This window comes from Epinephelus moara, chromosome 22, assembly GCF_006386435.1.
Source record: "Epinephelus moara isolate mb chromosome 22, YSFRI_EMoa_1.0, whole genome shotgun sequence".
Classification (NCBI taxonomy): Eukaryota; Metazoa; Chordata; class Actinopteri; order Perciformes; family Serranidae; genus Epinephelus; species Epinephelus moara.
Genome location: NC_065527.1, coordinates 15,349,842 through 15,370,831, shown reverse-complemented (window position 1 = coordinate 15,370,831; position 20,990 = coordinate 15,349,842). Strand labels below are relative to the sequence as shown.

The 20,990-nt window shown below is 42.4% G+C and overlaps 1 protein-coding gene across 1 annotated transcript in view; it reads right to left on the bottom strand.

The window, feature by feature from the left end:
- Positions 1 to 219: 219 nt before the first annotated feature.
- elp2 (elongator acetyltransferase complex subunit 2) overlaps positions 220 to 20,990 on the bottom strand; it is a 37,612-nt gene continuing 16,841 nt past the window's right edge. Inside the window, exons 11-22 of the mRNA XM_050035063.1 lie at positions 14,748 to 14,879; positions 13,407 to 13,556; positions 12,184 to 12,375; positions 11,414 to 11,483; positions 11,108 to 11,203; positions 9,506 to 9,563; positions 8,367 to 8,439; positions 6,393 to 6,585; positions 3,109 to 3,230; positions 2,813 to 2,955; positions 1,430 to 1,543; positions 220 to 859 (exon numbers count right to left, since the gene is read on the bottom strand). Coding sequence (XP_049891020.1) covers positions 664 to 859; positions 1,430 to 1,543; positions 2,813 to 2,955; positions 3,109 to 3,230; positions 6,393 to 6,585; positions 8,367 to 8,439; positions 9,506 to 9,563; positions 11,108 to 11,203; positions 11,414 to 11,483; positions 12,184 to 12,375; positions 13,407 to 13,556; positions 14,748 to 14,879 — 1,539 coding nt within the window. The 3' untranslated portion in view covers positions 220 to 663. The remainder of the gene's footprint in view (positions 860 to 1,429; positions 1,544 to 2,812; positions 2,956 to 3,108; positions 3,231 to 6,392; positions 6,586 to 8,366; positions 8,440 to 9,505; positions 9,564 to 11,107; positions 11,204 to 11,413; positions 11,484 to 12,183; positions 12,376 to 13,406; positions 13,557 to 14,747; positions 14,880 to 20,990) is intronic.

Here is a 20,990-nt window from a genome sequence, read left to right as displayed (position 1 = left end):
TCATGGAGGCTTGCCAGAGAAACAGTTTTCTTCAAATCCAAGGTAACATGAGATGACCATTTGATATTCAAATGGTCATTTCGGAGGCAAAGTCTTCCTTTAAGTTAGGGTCAGCTACACACCATTTATGTTTCGTGATCTTACACCATCTTGTATTTAAGACTTGAGTAATTTCAGAATCACCAGAACTGAGAAAACAAGACATTTTGGATAAAAAAAAGTTTAATTAATTTGGTCATAAAACAAATAAACATACATCTGCGATTAACTTCTTTGATTTGTTACTGACAAGCATCCGTTCACCATATAAATGTTTACTTACTAACCAGTCTAAATATGCAATCGGTATAGATATCCAGCAGCGTTGTCTTCTCTGAATCTAAAACACTTTGAAGTGTCTAAGCAAAATACCACCCTTGGGTCATGGTGTTTTCACCATCTTGCTTCCACCCATCAAATCTGTTCAGCTGTGTGCAGACAGACTGCAGGCCATGTGTGCTGAGGGTTTGTCCTGCGACTGACCCATGACTTAACTGGCTGTCACAGGGAGTGAACGGCTTGCCAGCGAGCAGCTGTGGCCTTTGTGCCACAGTCAGGCCTGTGGCCCTCAGTCCAAGTGCCTCTCTGTGTGTGAGAGACATAATAGTGTCACTGTTGGTGGTGCTAAAGAGCCCGTTTGTTGATGTTGAAGATTTTGACAGAGTGGTCGGCGCTGGCGCTGGCGAGCTGGACCCAGGAGCTCTCCTCCTCTACTTCACTCTCTCTGTCAGTCTGTCCATCTGTCTTGTTGTTCTCTCGACCTACTCGGCCGCTCTTGGGCCTCCAGCGGAGTCTCTTGACTGTCAAAGCATGGCTTTGTCTGCAGAAGTACATCTGATGAAGGGAAACAACAGAATACTCTGGATGACAGAACAACCATTAGACAAAATTCTGACAAATACCTAGTACTCATTCTTTACTACTGTAACATCTCTGCTTCTCAAACACAACACATATGGAGACAATTTCAACTTCAGTCCTCTGATCTTGCAAGTAATGAAAGTGTAGTTGTGAGCAGCACTGAAGCCTGATGAGCAAAATCCTTCTGATACAAAGACACAACTAAGATACCTGGGTTCAGTTCACTTCCTGAGCTCTACAGACGATGACTCACACACCCATGCGGGATCCAACGCACACAGAAATACACACAAGTACCTGTCAACCGCTGCCCAGATCAGAGGAACGCAGCCATTCAGATCCTGCTGCCTTTTTGTCCATAACACATAACAGAGAGCTTCTGCCTCTCGCCAGCCACATCACACTGAAGCTACACCGCTGTTACTGTGACACATTGTCATTTACATCTGCCGCCAGGGGCCACTGGAGGCCTTTCAAAGATGCATGTTATGAACTTCAGATGAACTGTGTGTGTGTGTTGTAAGGATACGAGATGTCCGTTTCTCCACAGCTGCTCCAGTCATGTCCTCCAGCAGGCTCCTGGCCAGAGCTCCACCTGTAGAGAAGGATTCTGCCGCACTCCAGGCCCACTGCAAGCAGGTACCTACACACACCACACACACACACACACACACACACACACACACACACACTCAGCTCAAACACTAAGAAGGCAATGACCAAGATACAAAGCTGAAATTGAAGATGTTCATATACATATTGTTAATACTTCAACCAAATTAAATCCAGCAGAATTAAGATGTTTCATCTGGGGCTTTAAGGGAGGAATCTCTGAATATTTGACATGTGACATATCGATACTATCAAGCAGCTCACTATGCCCTGAAGCCATATCGGTGATGTGATGACGTGATGTTGAAGTTGGACTTCTGCTTTGTGTCTCCACAATAATTTACTCAGTATTGATTTGTAGCCTCATCATTTCCATAGCTCCCTGCTAACACTTGAGCGCAGATTGTGCTGAGCCACAGCAGGTAACTTCTGCTCTACATCCCTGTGCCTTATTAGAACTACAGATAACTTTACATTAAATCAGTGGACGTGCACTTTAAGTGTAGATTGAGGTTTTTCCAAGCCCACATAAAGAGTGTTAGTATGACAAATGATATGTTGGTTGGTCAATAAAGTGATACTTTCATAAAGTTGGCCATTTTACAAAAAATAAAATGAAATACATGACTGAACATATATTTATGCACATGTTTAAGTATTGCATTAGAAAAGCTGTATGGAAACTGCAAAATTTGATACAACTTCATCAACAAGAAAAAGTTTTTACTCTCACTTGAGGTGGTTTTTGCCTTAGTCAAAAAAGAGTTCATGTGCTAAATGGGTTACGGAAATGCCTTGGCTGATTAAGTTCTAACCAACATTTAGCTCACACGACCGATCAGTTGTTTCCGCTGTCCACGTTTCCCGGATATTCCAGTGATGACATCATTTGTCTTCATCTCCGGACAGCATAAAACATGACCAATACTAACTGAAATAAAACAACAATTGAAACAATTTCTTGAAGACTCCTGTCCATTTTTTTTTCTTATAAATGGGTTAGATGGCCAAGGTGACTTCTGTTTTGAGACCTCGACTTCTTCTGCTCTGTTGTGTTTACTGGTGGAGTTCAGCCATGTGTGAAGCGTAGCCTCTATCGCCAACTTCTGACCTAACTATGCATTGCGGAGCCTTGTTTATTTGCTCCAAACCACTTGACGGAAACATACCTAATGCACATTTTTGCAAATTTCAATAGTTTGCTTATTATTTGCTTGACAACTGAATGGAAACATGACACGTGTGTGTGTGTGTGTGTGTGTGTGTGTGTGTGTGTGTGTGTGTGTGTGAACGTATGTACCTGTTGTCAGAGCAAAGTACGGGGCAGAAAGCCACAGCGGTAGCAGAATCTCCCACATCCAGGATTGAGGAACATGGTTTTATCTCTGGCAGAAGCATAGCATCTCCAGAGTCCTCTAATCTGCACGGTCCCCACACTATCACCTGGACACACACACACACAAAAAGAAACATTTATGAGCAGTCAAAAAATATAATTGATGCTCAAAACAAAAATATAAACATTACAAAACTACCTCAATGTGCAACCATCAGTTTTCTTACAATCATTATATCACCTTAAAAGCAAAGACTCACCTTCTTGTCCCGACTGGATGTCACAAAATATTTGCTGTCTGGGCTCCAGTCACATGACCAGATGATCCGGCTGTGTATGGCTTTGTCCTTCACTGTGTGTGCGTACAGCGAGAAGTGCGGCTCTGCGTGAATACAAACAAGCAGGTAGATTAAATAAAGAATGAATTCAATATATTATTATCTTTTGCCACACATCTCTGACACTGCCTTTTTGATGACAGATGAGCTGGTAGACAAAACTGTGTGTTGTGATTATCGTAGCATGACATCAGCATGTCAAGATCCCCACCTCACTGCTCTGTGGCAACAAAGGCTTTCCCGAGCGACAAATAAACAACCAAACAAGACAGAGAACCTCATTCCAGCCCTCCATTTCAGTCAGTTTTGGTTTATGGCCTGCTGCTGTTTATTTCCCCAGCCTAAGTCATTTCAGACCCCAGATTGGTTTTCCCCAGAGAGCTTGTTTGTATGCTGGTGGCAGCCGCCTGTCTGCGCGTCTGCAGCACTGCTGCTCTCCACTGGCACACACATACACATACACACACAACCGAGCCGGCATGTACACACAGCCGTAAAACCACAGTGTCGCCACCAAAGTCTGAGTTAACCACCATGTCGTGTCCATGTGCCCACAACACTCTCTCTACAAAATGCACAAATATTTGTGGGTGTGTTGTGTGAGACACACAGGTGTCGCACCTCCTTTCATTAACACTCTCATCTAAAGACTGTGAGGGGCATGATGGGCTACTCAGTCCGACCTCACAGAGATGGAGACTAGAGACAGACAAAGTAGAAGAAAGGGGAGACGCATTGGGTTGAGACACAATAAGCACAATGCATCAAGAAGATAAGAGAGCAGCACATAAAAAAAGGCTGCACAGATTAGATAGACAGCTGCACAGCAAGAGAAGAAAAGGAATGGGAGGAAGGTAACAGTGTCTCCTCATGAAGATGTCTGGGTGCTTGACCCATGATGGAAAGGAAGAGGAAGAGGAAGGAGGAAGAGGAAGGGAGGAGGATGTGGTTAGACCAAACAGGTGAGAGGAAAAGAAGAGACAGAAGAGGTGAGAATAGAGGGAGTCTGTTTGTTTGATCAGCTCTGACTTCGTTTAACCTTCCTGCGTCGGGTCTGTGAGACTGTGTGTGTGTGTGTGTGTGTGTGTGTGTGTGTGTGTGTGTGTTCTTCACAATCACCTTGAGTGATTCAGCAGCCAACCAGAACAGACGGGACCCCTCCCCTCCAAACCCTCCACCTCCTCCCTCCCGTCCTCTCTCACAAATACCATCCCATCACCATCGGTGCAGTCCACCATACAGGCAAACAGGAAGGTGCAGGACTGCTTAGCCTCTGCCAGTGCCCGTTAAGAACACCCCGAGCTGCCAAAAGAGCCGTAGGATGCGTTACCAGGTTCAGGGGGGAGGTAATCCTCTGGGCTTAAGTGTCGTGTTCTGCTCACCTTGGATGCAGGATTATTTGTTTGAGTCAAGGTGTGGAGATTCTCTCATATAAACAAACTCTCCAGGAGCACGCTGCTGTTTACAACAGGGGCCCTGCAGGAGGATCGCACTTTTTCTCTACCGACTCAGGACATTAGCCAGCAAAGGCACTGATCAGATGTCAGTGCTTCTTTTTTTATTTGTTTCAGATTTTAACTATCTTGTTGCGAATATCTCACATCTGGCCAACACTGATCTGGGCCGAAAACTACTACATAAAGAGTGCTCTGAAGAGTTAACTAAGAGTAACATTTAAGAGCAGCCTTCAAGTGATCACATGACTAATCACATGTATATTTGGGGCAGGAATAGCCAATTGGAGACATAAATTTACCCTACCTCTGCCTCTACAATCCATCATTGATTGAAAACCGCAAATAACCTGTAATAATATTTAACTGAATGAATACTTTCATACTTTATTTGGTATTTGGTATCATATACATTTTTTCGCTTATAATTGCTGGGTAATATGTATGTTGCTGTTTTCCAATCTTGCACTGGAGCCCGTCATAATAACTTGCCCTGGGGCCCATTCTAACTACCATATGCCACACGCCTCCTGTGGATTAAATTGTAAGGAAATGGCTGAAATGGAAGCCAAAAGAAAACCGGAGTTGAGCGGGACAGAAATTGTGATGCTGGTAGAGAAAGTACACCAGACAATTTTATAATTAGGGAAATTTCATACCACACTGGCATGTGCCGACAATGAGGATGAGACAAAAAAAAAGGTGTAGCATCCTATCAAGTCAAATGCAAAGAGTAGAATATAACGTGAGAAGTGGAGTTCTGGGGGAGTATTTAAGGTTTGGATCTAGAGAGGACTTAATTTCAGATACTGACAGCGGTGACCTTCCGGAAACAAATCTGTTCCTCTAACAATTAATGTCACCACCAGTGAGTTAAGTCTAAAAGAGGCCAAAGGTCAAGCCAAACAGACAAAATGAGTGATCGAGAGCTACAAGGGAGGCTTTTAGATTGATGATTGCAACATGTCAAATAACAAAAGGCTGTATTGTTGCGGGTGTGTGTGTGTGTGTGTGTGTGTGTATCTGGTCCGAGCAGCTTGAGATGAAACCAATGGCCCAGAACAAGCCAGTATGTTTATATTTCTTCAAACAAGGGTTGCAAAGCTCTAGAAATGTATTTACAGTGTTGATAGTTTCCTTCTTCATCTCAATCCTGACATGATGTGCACGCAAGCACGGCAACTCTGCTATACTGACAAGCCCTCCGGCAATAAATGAGGTCTGTTGTATTCTGCATAGTTCTGAAAGCCCTTGTAACCTACTTTAAAGCTTTGCTGCACCTACTATCCAAGGTGTTATGTGCAATAAAGATATTAATACATTTGCTATGGGAAAAAGTTAGTGGAATTCTAATTGTGGTCGATTATGCAGAAAAGATGTGGTTTAATTTAATAAATAAGCTTCCTTTATTAGCTCCTTTTTGGACTGCTTTCAGTCAACACATCACTTGTTTGGCTCTTCGCAGTATTAATTAGGGGAGTCCTTCTAATCAGGCCAGCTTGACATGGAATTTGATTTGGAACAAATCTGCTCAGTGGGTTTACCTTATTTTAATTAATTTGGAGCTGGTGTCTGCCAGTAAGGCTCCAATATTGTCTCTTTGTCTTGAAATTCACTCAAACACATCTTAATCAAGCTAATTTTATCTGCAAAGCACCGTGAAGAACTATTACCTCATCATGAGCTGTACGGCATTACATGACTAAATAAAGAAGTGGATCTCCTCATTAGTGACTCCCTCTCCTTCCTCACCTGGGCTGTCAGGTGTGGGCAGGTCCCGTCTCCATAAAGACCAGGTGCGATCACGGGAAACAGTCAATAGGAGTTGTGCATCGGGGGAGAAGGCCATCTGGGTGACGGTGAGTGTGTGGCACGGCAGCGTCTGCAGCTGACGCCATGTGGCTGTACTCCACAGCAGAATTGCTGCGTGCTCGGCTTTAGATGCCTGGAAGAGACGGTTTAGATGAGTTCATCTACAGAGAAAAGATACATCATCTTTAAAAAGCATCTTGTTTATTTGTCTATTAGCTTGTGAGCTCTGCACATATTGCTCCTTGTTTTATATACTAACTTCTGTCTATTCCATCTCCCTCTTTGTCTACTCTTCTTCTGTTTCTGCATACTTGTTTAAAAAATGAATGAGGATAAGGATGGCTCATGGCTGTAGCAGGGAATAAAAGTAAACATAATTGTGAGGGCTGGAAAAACAAAAGGAGTGAAAGGAAAGGAACAGTAGAGAGAAAGAGAGCCACGGCCTCCATTCACACATTTTACACAGAACTACTGCAATGTTAATACTCAGCATCCACACCACTCTGGGGTTTCCAAACCTCTACAACTGAGACCTTTGAAAATGTTGTTAACCTCATTTCAGTTTAAAAACTTTGAGGTTGCATTTTAGTCTGGTCAAGAGTAAACAGAGACGTCCAGGTTCGCTACATGATTGGGTCTTGTCAGTCACATCGAGTCAACCCAAAACATTATGGCTAGGCCTACATACCTTTTGTGATTTCATCCTTGTTGTGTGGGTAACCTCACTCATTTCCTATTACCATGGCCTCCTCCAGTGTTAGAAAATGTTCCCAGGTACTGCTCTGATATCTGATATGCCACCGTATTTGCTTTGCAACAGCTGTCACCTTGTCAATCTGTCAATCTGACACCCTGACTGCCTTATACTGAGGTTACTTTCAATACGTTACACCCTGTCATCTGTACAAGCAAAGAAATCTCCTGTCTTACTTTCTGCCATCTCTTTAGCAATTTCTGTAACCAGGCAACCAACCCCAGAGTAGACTATCTGCTTCCTGTTTGCATTGGTAAGCACAGGCCCAGTGTACGTGAATGGTCATGTGATATGCGTTTTCAGGCGTTAGTGTGGACGATAGGGCTGTCCCGAATACCACTTTTGGGGCATCGAGGCTTCGTTGAGAAATATTTGTCATATTTATTTATTTAAGTTGCACCTAAAATAACCTTTAGCCATAATAGCTAGAAAAAAAGAACACAGTTTTAAGGTGATTTGCCGAGCTCGCTGTAGATTTGTGATATGCCAGTTTTCCTTTGGCATATCTGGCACTAAACTTTTGGGGGGTTATCTTTGTTAATTTTCAAACTATTCCAGACTCTTGACTTTTTCAACGTGTTTCTAGTAAATCTGTGAGCCCGTCACTGTTGGTCAAACTGTTGGAGTCATATAAGTAAGCCAATCATTTAGTTTAAACGTCCCTGTCTGAGAATAACTAATAGTTAATGTTGAGGCAGAATGAATTATGCTGGATAACTATTTCTTAATTTAGGGGCTATTTGGGAATTTTAGGGTAATGATATAGAAAAGCATTTGAATACTGTTTTGGAAACCGATTGCCATAGCTACAATCAAAGCTTCGAAGCATTCAGGTCAGCCCTAATGGATGAAGATTAATTCTGAAACCAAAATGCTCATAAATACTGAGATAATTTTTGTTTGAAAACTAAAGCTTATTATGTGGCCATAGTGAAGCAAAGTGATTGTATGCGACATAAAGACAGAAACACATCTGTGCAGTCAAGGTCAGGACAAGGTAGGTCCTATCAATACCTGACTGACAGCGGCGTCTGTGTTTGTGTGTGAATATGAGCATGCAGAGTAAATATGCCACGATGCTCTCTCCTCTCTGATCTAACGCCCTTTGCTGAGGCTGAGGGAGGCCATGTGGTCTCTGGACTTGATCTTATCGCACTAACCTTGCACGCAGATGCCACCAACGCCCTTGCGCTGTCTGAGGCGAGACAGAACATCTCAAAGCCGTGTCCGTACCTGGAGGAGACAATCATACAGACATTAATCATCAACAGGATTCAAAGCTAGCAGCCGTGCTGAACGTGCGGAAGGACAAACAGGACCTGAAAGACAGACGTGTGAAGGGAGGAGGACAACAACAAAGAAAGCGCTCCCAGTCTGACAGTGAATTAAGTATTCTGTTATTCCGAAGCGTCACCCCAACAAGCTCCCAGGCTTGAGCCATCGCTGCTTGCTGACAGGTAAATAAGCAGACAGAGTGTGAAATTAAAATACTGATCTGCAATGACTGGCCCTTCTCCCGCTGACAGATATGAACAATGATGATGCTCTGGCTAATCACTCGCAGCCTAATTACTTTTAGCTTGCCGACTATCACCTGCTTGTTTTAAAATGTCAACGAGTCAAAGTGAAATCGCCACCTGCAACTCAATGAAGAGAAATCCCTCCCCGACCAGGAAGCTTTCTAACGCTGTAGCAATTTGGCCGCGACGCTGAGAGGTATTATTTATGCCACAAAAATAATCCGGCCACTTACTCATTTTAATGTTTCTATTATGCACTAAATGATTCAAGGGGGCTGAAGCCAAATGGAGGTAGAAAAATGCTTTTTCAACACACACAATGCCCGCACCTCAAATAAACGGCCACGCCATATGTCATGTTTATGGCGGATTGACAGGTAAATGGATTTAACATTGGCTGCAAATGGAGGCAATATATTCAGCCTGGAGAAGAGGCTCATGGGATGGCAAGAAGCTGGATTCTGATTGGCTGTTGAATACAAGGAGGGAGACAACCGAGAGCTTTCCGAAAGTCCATCATGTTCACTTACAATAAACCCTTCGGGCAAAACCAAACAAATGCAATTCCATCTGGAAATGTTGCTTCATTAAGAGTAATATGGAAACTCTGATGTCTTTACGGGGAAAGGAAGTACATAAAAAGGAAATATGTAGAGGAGACTGTTACTGTATTATGTCTCGGGACTCAGGATATTGTGCGCACCAGCAGGTAACTGAAACTAAAGACAAGCTGAGGAGGTTTGGATACGCTGTTAGCAGAGAGACATTTGGATACTCACAGTTTCTGGACCTCAGGCCACAGTGTGTTCTGGAGAAGATGATCCTCTGGTGGGGGCTCTACACACACACACACACACACACACACACACACACACACACACACACACACACAGTTGACTTTAAAATCCTTACATAACTGTCATTTGCAAGACCCTGAAAACTGAGCTGTTTTAAAATTCAAATACAACCAGTTTCCAATTTACTAAATGAGGATTACACCCAAGTGGCTATTATAATTTCCCTTTTTTAAATCCCTGCTCTGTTAACCCAAAGAGCGACAGACAGCATCCTGAATGTGTGCATGTGTGTATGTGACAGGCTTACAGAGAGACAGAGTGAAAACCATAAAGAGAGACGGAAAGAGTGAACTAAAAAACTACATGGTAGACGGCAGAAAACGATTGATCGCCTGGAGACAATGTTCTCTCACATTCACATGCAGCCTCTTTTAGCATTTAGCTCGCATGAAATCTTCAGCCCCTGCCGCTTTTCCCGAAAAAAAAGCTATTTTGAAACAACTGCAGCTTTATCTCCGATTCTTAACGGCTGCTGGCTTTGAGGGGGATCAAATGTAGCCCGGTGCCAATCCTCTCCTTCACACCGCAGGCTCTTCACAAGCCCTTGCTGCCTTCGTGTTGCATGTAATTGAAAGCTACACTCCCCGTGTTTTCTCTAGTTGGTCATCGGCTTCCCATTTTCCCTAATTATTAATTCGTCTCCTTGCCTGCGGAAGCCAATCAAACGAGGGAAAATGCATTGTTAACAACAGTCTCCGCACTTGGTTGCTCCCTACATAGCCCGGGGTCATCGATACTTAAACTTTGCAATCACATAAGCCTGCTTTCTAATTAGCATTGCAGATTAAGGAGTGGCTTCAATCATGCTGATGACAGCCCTTGACACCCTCTAGCCCAGGGGTTTTACTGCGCCACGCTACGTTCTCTTCATTTGACTCTCAATCTTTTCCCATCTGCCCCTTTTCCTACAACTAGGTTCTCTTTGTTTGCCTTTTGTTTCTGTTACTCTTCCTCTTTCTCTTTGTACCCAGGTGTCCTCCCTGCACATTTACTCAATGTCATGACCGCTTCCAAACCCACCTTATCTTGAATTTGAGACAGTTTTCAATTTTGTAATGAAAGCCTGTAATTTTCCTCATTTATTCCTGCTTTTCTTTGCCTCTGCTCACTTCACCGCTCCCTAACACCTGTTCTTCCTCTTCTATCCCCCACCATCCTTTCTCTCTCATCCCCTCTCCTGCTGTAATACCATCAGCATCCAGCAGATCTCAGGCACTGTGGGAGAGGAGCACGGCAAGAGCCATAATGATGAACTGTCCGTCTGGCCACACATAATTGTTTCTTATAAGAACATCTAGCGACAGGCAGACTGGAACTCTTAAATGTGCACTGAAGCTGCTGAGTGGAAACGCAATGAGGAATATAAATCGAGTGATCAGACTTTGGAGGAGACAGAGATGCATTTAGGCTCCAAAATGATTTATCAGAGAGGTTTAAATTAAATGAGGGTTTACTGAGATGACTACTAAATCTTGAAATGTTGGAAAAATATTCCAAAGGTTTATTTTTGAAGGTTTACAGTACCAGTCATGATGAGCGGATGGAAGTAAGACTCCTGGTATTGATCAGATACACTGTTGAACTGCCCCTCTTCATTGTTGGTTTTTGGAGCGAGGTCACCTGGAAATCAAAACGACATTTCTCTAAAATATTCAGCAGTATTCTTAATACGTTACATGGAATGAAAATACTAAACAGACGCTGACTTTAATAAGGCACCGCTCTCTTAAACTGCTGTATGGAGCTCATAAAATATTGATCAGCAAATCAAACTTGGCCCCAACCCCGAGCACTGTAACACTCGCATGCAGAGCTAAGCAAATATTTTACCTTGAAATACAGCCTTGTTGGACAGACCCAAGGCAGGTGTGCTGGCTCCTTCTGGAAGGTTGGCAGAGTCCTGGCAACGAGAAGATAAATGAAGGGACACACACACACAAACACACACACACACACACACACACATCAATAACTATGTAGGAGTCCACTCAGCACATTTTACAGTTAGAAAACAAGGTGGAATAGAGACTACAAAATTTTAGTGAGGCCTGATCTTTGGACAGAGGGCTGTCAAGGTCATGGATTTAATCACTTGACTATTTCTACCACAGACTCCATATGGACAACGTGTCGCCACCTCCTCCCGCTGTTCAAAAATTAAGCCAAAATATTCTATGAATACGAATCAATTCTTAGATGCATTGTGATGTGGCAAATAAGGGGAACTCACCCGCGAGAGCAGTAGAGCATCCGAACAAACTACAGCGTGGACGTGCTAGAGTTTACTTCATCTTCACAAAAGGGAACAGTTGCAATCGTGTTTAAATTTTTATTGTAAATGCTTTCTGCACCATCATCCAGAGACTGCACAGTAGCGATCTTGTACAGATGTACAGATTTTTTAGTTTGGCCCATGTCCCTTCTGTTACCATAAAGGTGGGGTTTATGACTTACACTGTAGACAGCCACCAGGAGGCGATAAAGGTGTTTTGGCTTCACTTTTGGGAGCTGTCATGTCACCCATCTTTATTTTATAGTTTATGATTTTTATGTGTGGAAAAAAAATATAATAATAGACAGTAATTTAATTTGGGACTCACACTAGATGCCAACAGCTTTTCTCTTGAGGTCCCAGAGATGTTCGCAAAGTTCTCCACAAAATTACGAGGCGCTTGAAACACTCGCAGGACCTTCTCATCAGCTCCCGACACGAACTGAAACCTTCCAACTATTGCCAGACACTGCATGTCGTATCCGTGGATCTGCGGCCGTGAGATTTCATGCCAGGTTGCCTGCAGGTTTAAAAAGACACAGGGAGATATTGTAAAAGATGCAGATCAGGTCATGAGGATCCCACCCACCTGCATGTGGTTGCCAGGCAAAGTGCCAGCTTCTCAACAGATCTCTGATGTCGTGGAACTGGGCTTCTTGGCCCTACATCCAGGCGTTTGTAACCAAGCCAAATACAACATTGATTCTCCTGTTTAAATGAATCATTCCCAGCTTAAGATGCAAAGTGTTCTCACAAGAGAGGATGGACGGCTCCACTACAATGACCGGATTCCCTTTGGCAACGGCATGAGGTGGCAATACTCCAAACTGGCATCTTTAATAATGTGATAAAGACGGGAAACTTCATTATGTTTCCACCTAAACTGGATGCCAAACTGGCATGTTTCACACCACTTCCAACAATATCATGTGGATAAACCGGAGGTGAAGTGAGACACGGGCGAAGAGTTTTCTGCTTTATGCGATCAATCAGTTCCTGTATCTCAAGTCTTGACTCCATCCCTTTAAAATGAATCACTCTTTATTACTAAGTCACAACCTACTAAAATCCAGTTAGGGACAGAGCCTAAACATATTTTATCAAACTGCAGCAAGCAGAATATATATAAGGTGCAGACTATATTCCACAAGGATTAATATAACTGGCTGTTAAAAGGAGAGAGGCAAACCTTGTAACTGTCACTTACAAGAGACAAGAAGAAACGGAAAAGGCTAATTCCTTGTCGACATCTTGACGCCATGGGCCAGATGCACAGAACTTTGTAAATTCACGACTAATACTTTTAGCGTCCATGATGCTAATTCATCATGTTTCTGCAAACCATCATCGTGGTAAAATCTCAATCATCATTATTATTAAACGTCAGGCTGATCAATGATTCACTCATCGTGCTGGTGTTAAACCTGACTTTAAAAAGTTCTTCACAACAATAAAGTTTAACAATAAAAAAGGGTGAATTCATTTATGCTAGTGGTGTTTTGAACTTTAAAATTCTGGTATCTGGACATTGATATGTGGTGCCTATTTTACCTGTTTGGCATCTTGTTTCCTCCATTGAGTGAAGAGTCTGGTGGTCTGGTCTGAGCCCACGCTGACAATGAACTCACCCTCAGGATCCCAGCTCAGATCCTGGACTGCGTTAAAGTGGCCTGATATCACAACTCCAGGCCTCCACTCTCCCTGGTAACACAGCATAACAATATTACAACTTTCAACCCCCCACTTCCTATTTAAATTCCCCTCTACGTACACATCGCTTCCATGACAAGTGTGATTGGCAACTACATGAGAGCGCGTGATTATAATTTAGGTGTTGCTGTCTGAGAAGTCGATCTCCTTTGAAACATCTGAATTAGTTATCAGTACCTTCAGGTTTGTGCTGAACTTAAAATTCACTCTTGGAGCCAGAGTAATTGAAATGCGGTTATCTCTGAACTTACGTGGTGACTTCAGACCCCCCGCTCTTTCTCGGGGACACCCAACAAAGACACATGCGAAGCCAGTCAAATTGAGTGGCAGACAGGAGAGTTGGTGTGACTAATTACACTAATCACTGTCTCTCACACAGTGTAGCTGTGTAGCAATGTGCTAACACTGAATCTTCTTTCAAACGTGTTTACAATTTAATTGCTTCAGGGGAAAGTTTTACGTTTCTTGTCCAAATGCAAGAAATAAGTTCAACACGTGTACTGTAGCTGAACAAACTACAAAGCTACTGGCATTTTTTGGTTTGAAAGTTTAAAGGCCCTGACGCACTATACTGGGGGTCAGCCATTGGTCAATGTCAGGCTGTTAGTGAGCATATGTGGTCCTACTTTTGTCAGTGTGTCCCACACCGTTGGCACTAGTCGGCCTATGTCAGCTTTTTTTTTCAGTCAATCTAGCATGTTGAATCAGACTAAGGAGAGCCAGACAGTAAATGAAATCACTGTGACTGACAGTTCAGCTCAGTGCATGAGAAGAGAAACGTAAGTGAGGAAAACAAACAGCTAAAGTCTAGAGGACATGAGATCAGGTAGGCAAGTTTTTCTTGTTTTTAGTCATTGAGCTGTATCGCAGAAGCGGTTCATAATAGTTTGTTCTATTGTTGACAAGCGCACAGTAAATATCCTTTGTTCTTTTACCACTGAGTTGTGTTGTTCATGTGCTAAACTTGCTAACCAGAGTCTTGAATCCGTTCTGTTGTCCTCTGGTTTCCCTTTTTGAATGCCACATACAGATTACCGCCACTTGCAGGTATGGAGAGTTATTTCTGCTCTTTAGTCTTTGCAGTATGTTCAAGTGCAGCATTTTGGTTAGTCGGCCTTCATCGTCACTATTTCTTTGATGTTGGTTTGGTGTGTTTGGGCCTTAAGAGTAACTGAGGCTCACCTCTTTGTCTTGGTCTTTGCACCAGAGATGCAGTGCTCCATGGAAAGCATGAGCCACAATCATGGAGCCGTCCGGACTCATCTGGCAGCCGTAGAAACCCAGAGTGTTGCCACCAACCTCACCTACACGCACCTGGTGTAAAAGACAAAAAAAAGGAGATATTGTGAGGACAATTATTACTTATCAAGAGCATCACATTTGTATTTGGTATCAGGTAGGTGAAGAACATGTGGTTTTGGGGTCAGAGTCACTGACTTGATGCAGACGAGAGATGAAAGTAATCCTAAAAAGCATGAAGGTGCATCAAATACCACACATGAGAAAGAGTAAATGAGGTTACATCAACTTTTTGTGAATCCTGTATGACATTCAAACATGCAGTACATATCCTAGTTGTTCTGTCAAACACCTGTGTTTGCTGTAAATCTTCAGGCTCAGATTTACAGAAAAGATTAGTGGAGTGAGGGGGAAAAAAGTTTTTAAATCTGTTCTCAGTCTCCCTGTAAGACTTATTAACTAACAGCTCTCATAATGGTGGATAGCAGCAGAAAAAAACAGCAAATTAAGCTGACAAGTCAAATGAGAAATTATGCAAAATGGGACTTATTAGAGCTGAATAAACTGTGTTGTGTTTTTTTCTAACATAATACATTTGTCTAATACAAAATGAAAGCAACTGCGGCGCAGCATATCACACTAAACAAATAATCATGAAAAATGGCAAAGACTGAGAACCACAGATGGATTTACATAAATTGGATTTGGGTGAGAGCTTGTGACCTCTGCGTCACGCTCATAGGACAGATCATACAGACAGTGAAGGGTCCGTCAACATGGACGTGCAATGGGTCTGAGCTTCCACTGAAAAAACAAACCAATTTAAAAAACACCCGTGATCACTGCCACTCAGCTCAGGAAGGACACTGGAAAATGTAAATCACTCCTTTTGGATTCTGACCTCTTGTCCAATGTAAGACATGATGCTTTTGTATGTTGAGACAATTCTGTATTGAATTTTGTGGAATCAAATCACAATCTGGGGCAGAAAGCCCATTTTGATTTAAATGGAGGTACCAATTGTGCTGAGAAATGAAAATTCACTGATTTTTATACAGTCTATGGTTTAAACTCTGTCTGGTCTGAGGTCATTCTTACTCACATCAAGTTTATTTATTCATTTATTTTCAAAGCAGGGAACAAAAAAGTAAAAAAAATAAACCAGTGCATTTAAAATGAACAGTAGTGTAGAAGGCAAAACAGGATTATTACAAAAAAAATAATAATATTCAGTAATAATGGGAAATAAAAAGCTTCTAATTAGTTCTAAAAATATAAAAACTAAATTACAATCTGTATTCATTCATCCTTTCAGTGACATTAATATCCATACAGAACAGAAATTACATACTATAGTAAAGAAAACAAGACATTATTAATATCTCATCTGGTCGCTTGCATAAGCAGTGGGATTTGGTGCAGGATTATGACACTAGACGAAAAATAACTTGAAACATGTGGAAATTAATCCACAGGAATTTTTGTTAAAGCAACAGAGAGCTTTTCTAACCATGAGCTGTCAATGTTTTGTACAAAAGAAAAGAGAGTAAGTCTGTACTCCTGTATGGAGAAGGGCTCGGCAATGTGGCTTATGAATAATATTGCGATATCATTGAGCTAAATTTGTGACAAATGGTATATATATTTTGATATTAATTGATATATTGATATATATTATCAATTTTGATATTAATTGATATATTAATATATTGATATATATATTATTAAGTCACCGCTTAACTCCCAACCCTCACCTATGGTCATGAGCTTTGGGTAGTGACCGAAAGAACGAGATCATGGATACTTGCGGCCGCAATGAGGTTCCTCTGTGAGATAGGGTAAGGAGCTTGTACACCCGGAGGAAGCTCGGAGTAGAGCCGGGCATCTGATAATGATGCCTCCTGGGCGCCTCCCGCTGGAGGTGTTTCGGGCATGTCCCACTTGTAGGAGGCCCCGGGGCAGACCCAGAACATGCTGGAGGGATTACATATCTCATCTGGCCTGGGAACACCTTGGGATCCCCCACGAGGAGCTGGAAAGTGTTGCTGGGGAGAGGGATGTCTGGCCTGCTGCACCCGCGACCCGGCCCCAGATAAGCGGATGAAAATGGATGGATGGATGAATAAACTACTGCTACAGTTAAGTTCAATATATTACTGTTTTTAAAAAGTTACATAAAATAACACCATTGTAAAGTTAAAGTATGGTTATAATAAGGTCAGATAAAACAATGTTATATAATGAAATAAATCAAAACAGAGGCACTTGAGCTTTTAATTTGAAGCACCCAGCTCTGCTGGGTTCAGTGATGTTTTTGCTGTGAACTTGAAGCTTATGGTCAACAGTTAGCAGTTAGCAGAAAGTTAAACTGCTATCGCGGCAACGTTAAACGTGAGGATTTATTCACTGTGAGCGGGAAACAAACCAAGAGCTCTCCAGTTCATACAACACATCCCAAAATGTGACTAAATGGTCACGGTCTGGAGCCCTGCAGATACAAAAACAAACGCCTCGTCTGCTCACAAACTATCGCCTGGGAGTGACTGGTCTGGATGGGTGGGAGAGTGCGTGTGACGTATCATGTTTGTGAGGTGATGACAATTTATACTCATTGTTCACAACACAGTCATTTATACATCCCATGTGGAACAAGCTGCAATACATCCACTATAATCGATATATCGCCCACCCCTAACAGAGACATTTATATTCATGTCAGAAAACTTTTTCTTTTCCATCAACTCACTCTCATGATTTTATACTTAAATACTTAACAAGTCAAAGGGACACTATTAACTCAAGGACTCTGAGAGTATTGTGTTGACTGGGCCGACTTCTCACTGAGGAATTCTAACAATTAAAACCTTTATCGGGCCCTGAGGCCTTGGAGGTAAACTAGGCCCAGAGGGGAGATCTATTCAAATCGATAGCAGCAGAACCAACCCTAGTGAGCTCTACACTGCTCCCTCAGCAGCACTGAGGTCTGTATCCAGATATGGCTATATTATATCTCCTCCATCTTTAATTAGCTTGTGCCTTAAATGATATGGACATTGGCTGTGAGGAAATATGAGAAGTGCTAAATTCACACTCCAATGATTCAAATCTGGAAAAGATGTTCAGCTTGGCCTGTTATCTTTTCCTGAAGGAAGTAGTTAGAGTGAGAGCATGTTTAGCTGCAGCAGTGACCTGAGGCAAGCTGCAGACCAAAATACACAAGAGCGTGTGCATCAATTACATGAAAAACAAACATATTGAAAGGCTACACAAAGACACATCAGCAAAGGCACACGCGTATCTTCGCTATGTCTACTGTACGTGGTAGTTAAGCGGTGTCCTCAATCATCTGGCCTTCTTAAGGAGCTTGCGTCGGTCATCAATGACCTTCAAAATAACGCCTGTCTGCAGGCTGAAACACAGCGGAACTAATGGCAGCAATAAAGGCATGCCTTCGCTTTGAATGGCACGATCCTGCAGCCATCCAGAGAGAGAGAGACAGACAACGAGGAAGGAGAGACAGCCAGGTAGAAACATAGATGGTGAGATTGAGAGAGAACGAGATGCAACATTAAGCAGATTGATTTTAAAATTCTGCACACAAGAGCCTGCCCGTAAATCATGCAGAAACTCACACAGGCAAAAAGCCGTCATCTGTCTTGTTTACGAGTGAAGGAACAATATGGATGCATGGCGTGCCTTATCGCTGGCCGGCGGGGGTATGGGGGAGGAATAGAACAAGGACAGAAAAAAAAAAGGGAAGGCATATATCATTCTTGGGAGGAGAGAAAGAAGGTGATGGGCGCTGAATGAGCTTAGCCAAGCTGGGAAAACCCATACAGTGTGGAGTACAGGTTTTCAAATCAACTTTTCAGGCTGAAATACTGGCCGACACACTGAGAGACTGAGTCTTCTTCCCTTCAGTTTCTCTTGATGTTGTGATGGACAACATAAAGTAATGACTGTAAGTAAGGATTACTTTAATTATCTATTAATCAGTTAATTTGTCTGAATCAACAACAACAAACAAAAAACAGACAATCCTCACATTTGAGATGCTAAAATCAGCTAATGTTTGACATGTGGCTCAATAAATAACTTCAAATAGCCTCTGAACTGCTGTCCACATCTCTAAAGGTTTCCAGCAATAAACTAAAAATCTGCAACAATGGCCACTTTTACACTGCCTCTTCAAGGCAAGAATTTCACCCAGTTACACTGTTCTGAATAAAAGGTAAAATTGCGCAATAGGGGGACAGAGTTGTCTTGTCGGCACTGAAGGTAGTAACAGTGCAAAATGACGTCCGTATAAAAGAAACAGCCAGCAGGATGGGACAGGTGTGAGGTTTTGCCGACGTGTTATGCATGTGACCCACCGCAGGAAATTGTCGCTGATAGCAGTTAGCAGCTAACTCACAGAAGAACAGCAGATTTGTTGAACAATAAGGTCTGAGCCTCCAAGCAGAGGACAAGATCGGCCGCTATGTAACAGGGACGGTAAATGACTGTTATTGCCATGTTGATGCCATTGTTTATAAAGCACTACTGACGCATATGTTATGTGTCACACTAGAGGACGACGCTGTTAGGTTACACGTCACAGCATCAGTCTTCTTTTGTTTTGCGATGCCGACATGCTGTCTAAAATCATACACTGGAGCAAAATGATGCTGCTGTTGTTTGGTTCTGGGTAAAAAAAAAAAAAAAAAAGCAAAGGTGGTGTAAANAAAATTATGCTGCTGTTGTTTGGTTCTGGGTAAAAAAAAAAAAAAAAAAAAAGCAAAGGTGGTGTAAAGAAGGCTCTTCGTGTGATCTCTGTGTAAAAGGGGCTTCTGGTGAGAGCTGTGAGAGTTAACCACAACAGTCCTGGACTTAAGAATCAAAGCAATGAGCTACAAGGCGGCTATTGAGCTGAGGGGCACTGCAGGGTCAGGTGATAATTCTCTGTGCTTTTGTCAATATGAGTATTTATTCTTCATGTAAAAATTTTGATTAACTTTCAACAATTGATGCCCCGGTGAAATGACAAGTACATTTTCTTTATTTTAATCCTTTCTCTGAGTTAATTGTTCATTTATCTCTTGTTATATGCCAAATATCTGTCAGTATCAGGGTATTTTTACATCAAAATCTCTGTCTTTTCTCTTCCTGTAAAACAGTTTCAAATGTTTGATGACTCATCCTGCACTCAGGGGTGTTCGCAAAAGTTCATCCAAACAAATAAGACTTTGGGCGACTGGCTTGCCACTCTGGTCGTATAAAACCTCACTTCAATGTTTGTGGGTTGTAGTAGCTAACAGTGTAATATGGAGAGAGATAAGAAGAGATGTGTGTTTGGATATCAGTGGGCAAAACCTCTGTTTTCATTTCCAAATCAGTGTGGCAAATGTAATCATTCATCCCTTCCTCATTCTCCTTCTGATCTAACAACAGAGGCGCAATCATCCCTGAAACAGTGGTGCGTTGAACACACTTTTACGCAAGTGCACTGCCTTTTTATACAGTGGGGTTTTTATACACGTTGCTGCTGATTGGGTAACACCTCTGACACACCCACCAAACAAGAGAAAACATATTTCAGAGCCTGTTTCACACAGTTTTGAGGAAAAATGTCGTTCAGCCAGGAAATGGTAGCAAAACGATGCACACCATTTTCAGACTGAACGTGCCCCAGGTGAGGGAGGTGTGTGTAGAGCCAACCAGGGGCGGAAATCCCGGGGGGGACAGGGGGGACATGACTCCCCCTTCAGTAAAGCTGTACCCCCCTAGAATCATTTGAGACACAATTAATAATTTTTGAACAATGCAGTAGTATTTATTGAAAGCACAATGTAAGCGGTGCTCATTATAATCGCGCAATAATGTGCTATTTAAATCTTAAAAGATTGAGTCCCCCCCTCCCATTCCTAGTAGTGGTATATCCCACACTCTTTCCAACGGGCGGGGCTGCTTGGCAGCAGTAGCCGTGTGTGGCTGGAACCGCTGTCCACATCGCGGATCGCAGGGTAAGATGTACACTCACACAGACACAGTTTAACTTACACAAGTTACAACACATCCCATTTACTGTTACAACAAGCCCCAGGCCCAGGCTGATAATATAAACTGTCTGCAACATTTCTCCTGCATTGTTCAAAAGCCTACTCAATTACGAGTGCTGCTAAGCTAAAAGCTAATGATTAAGCTCAG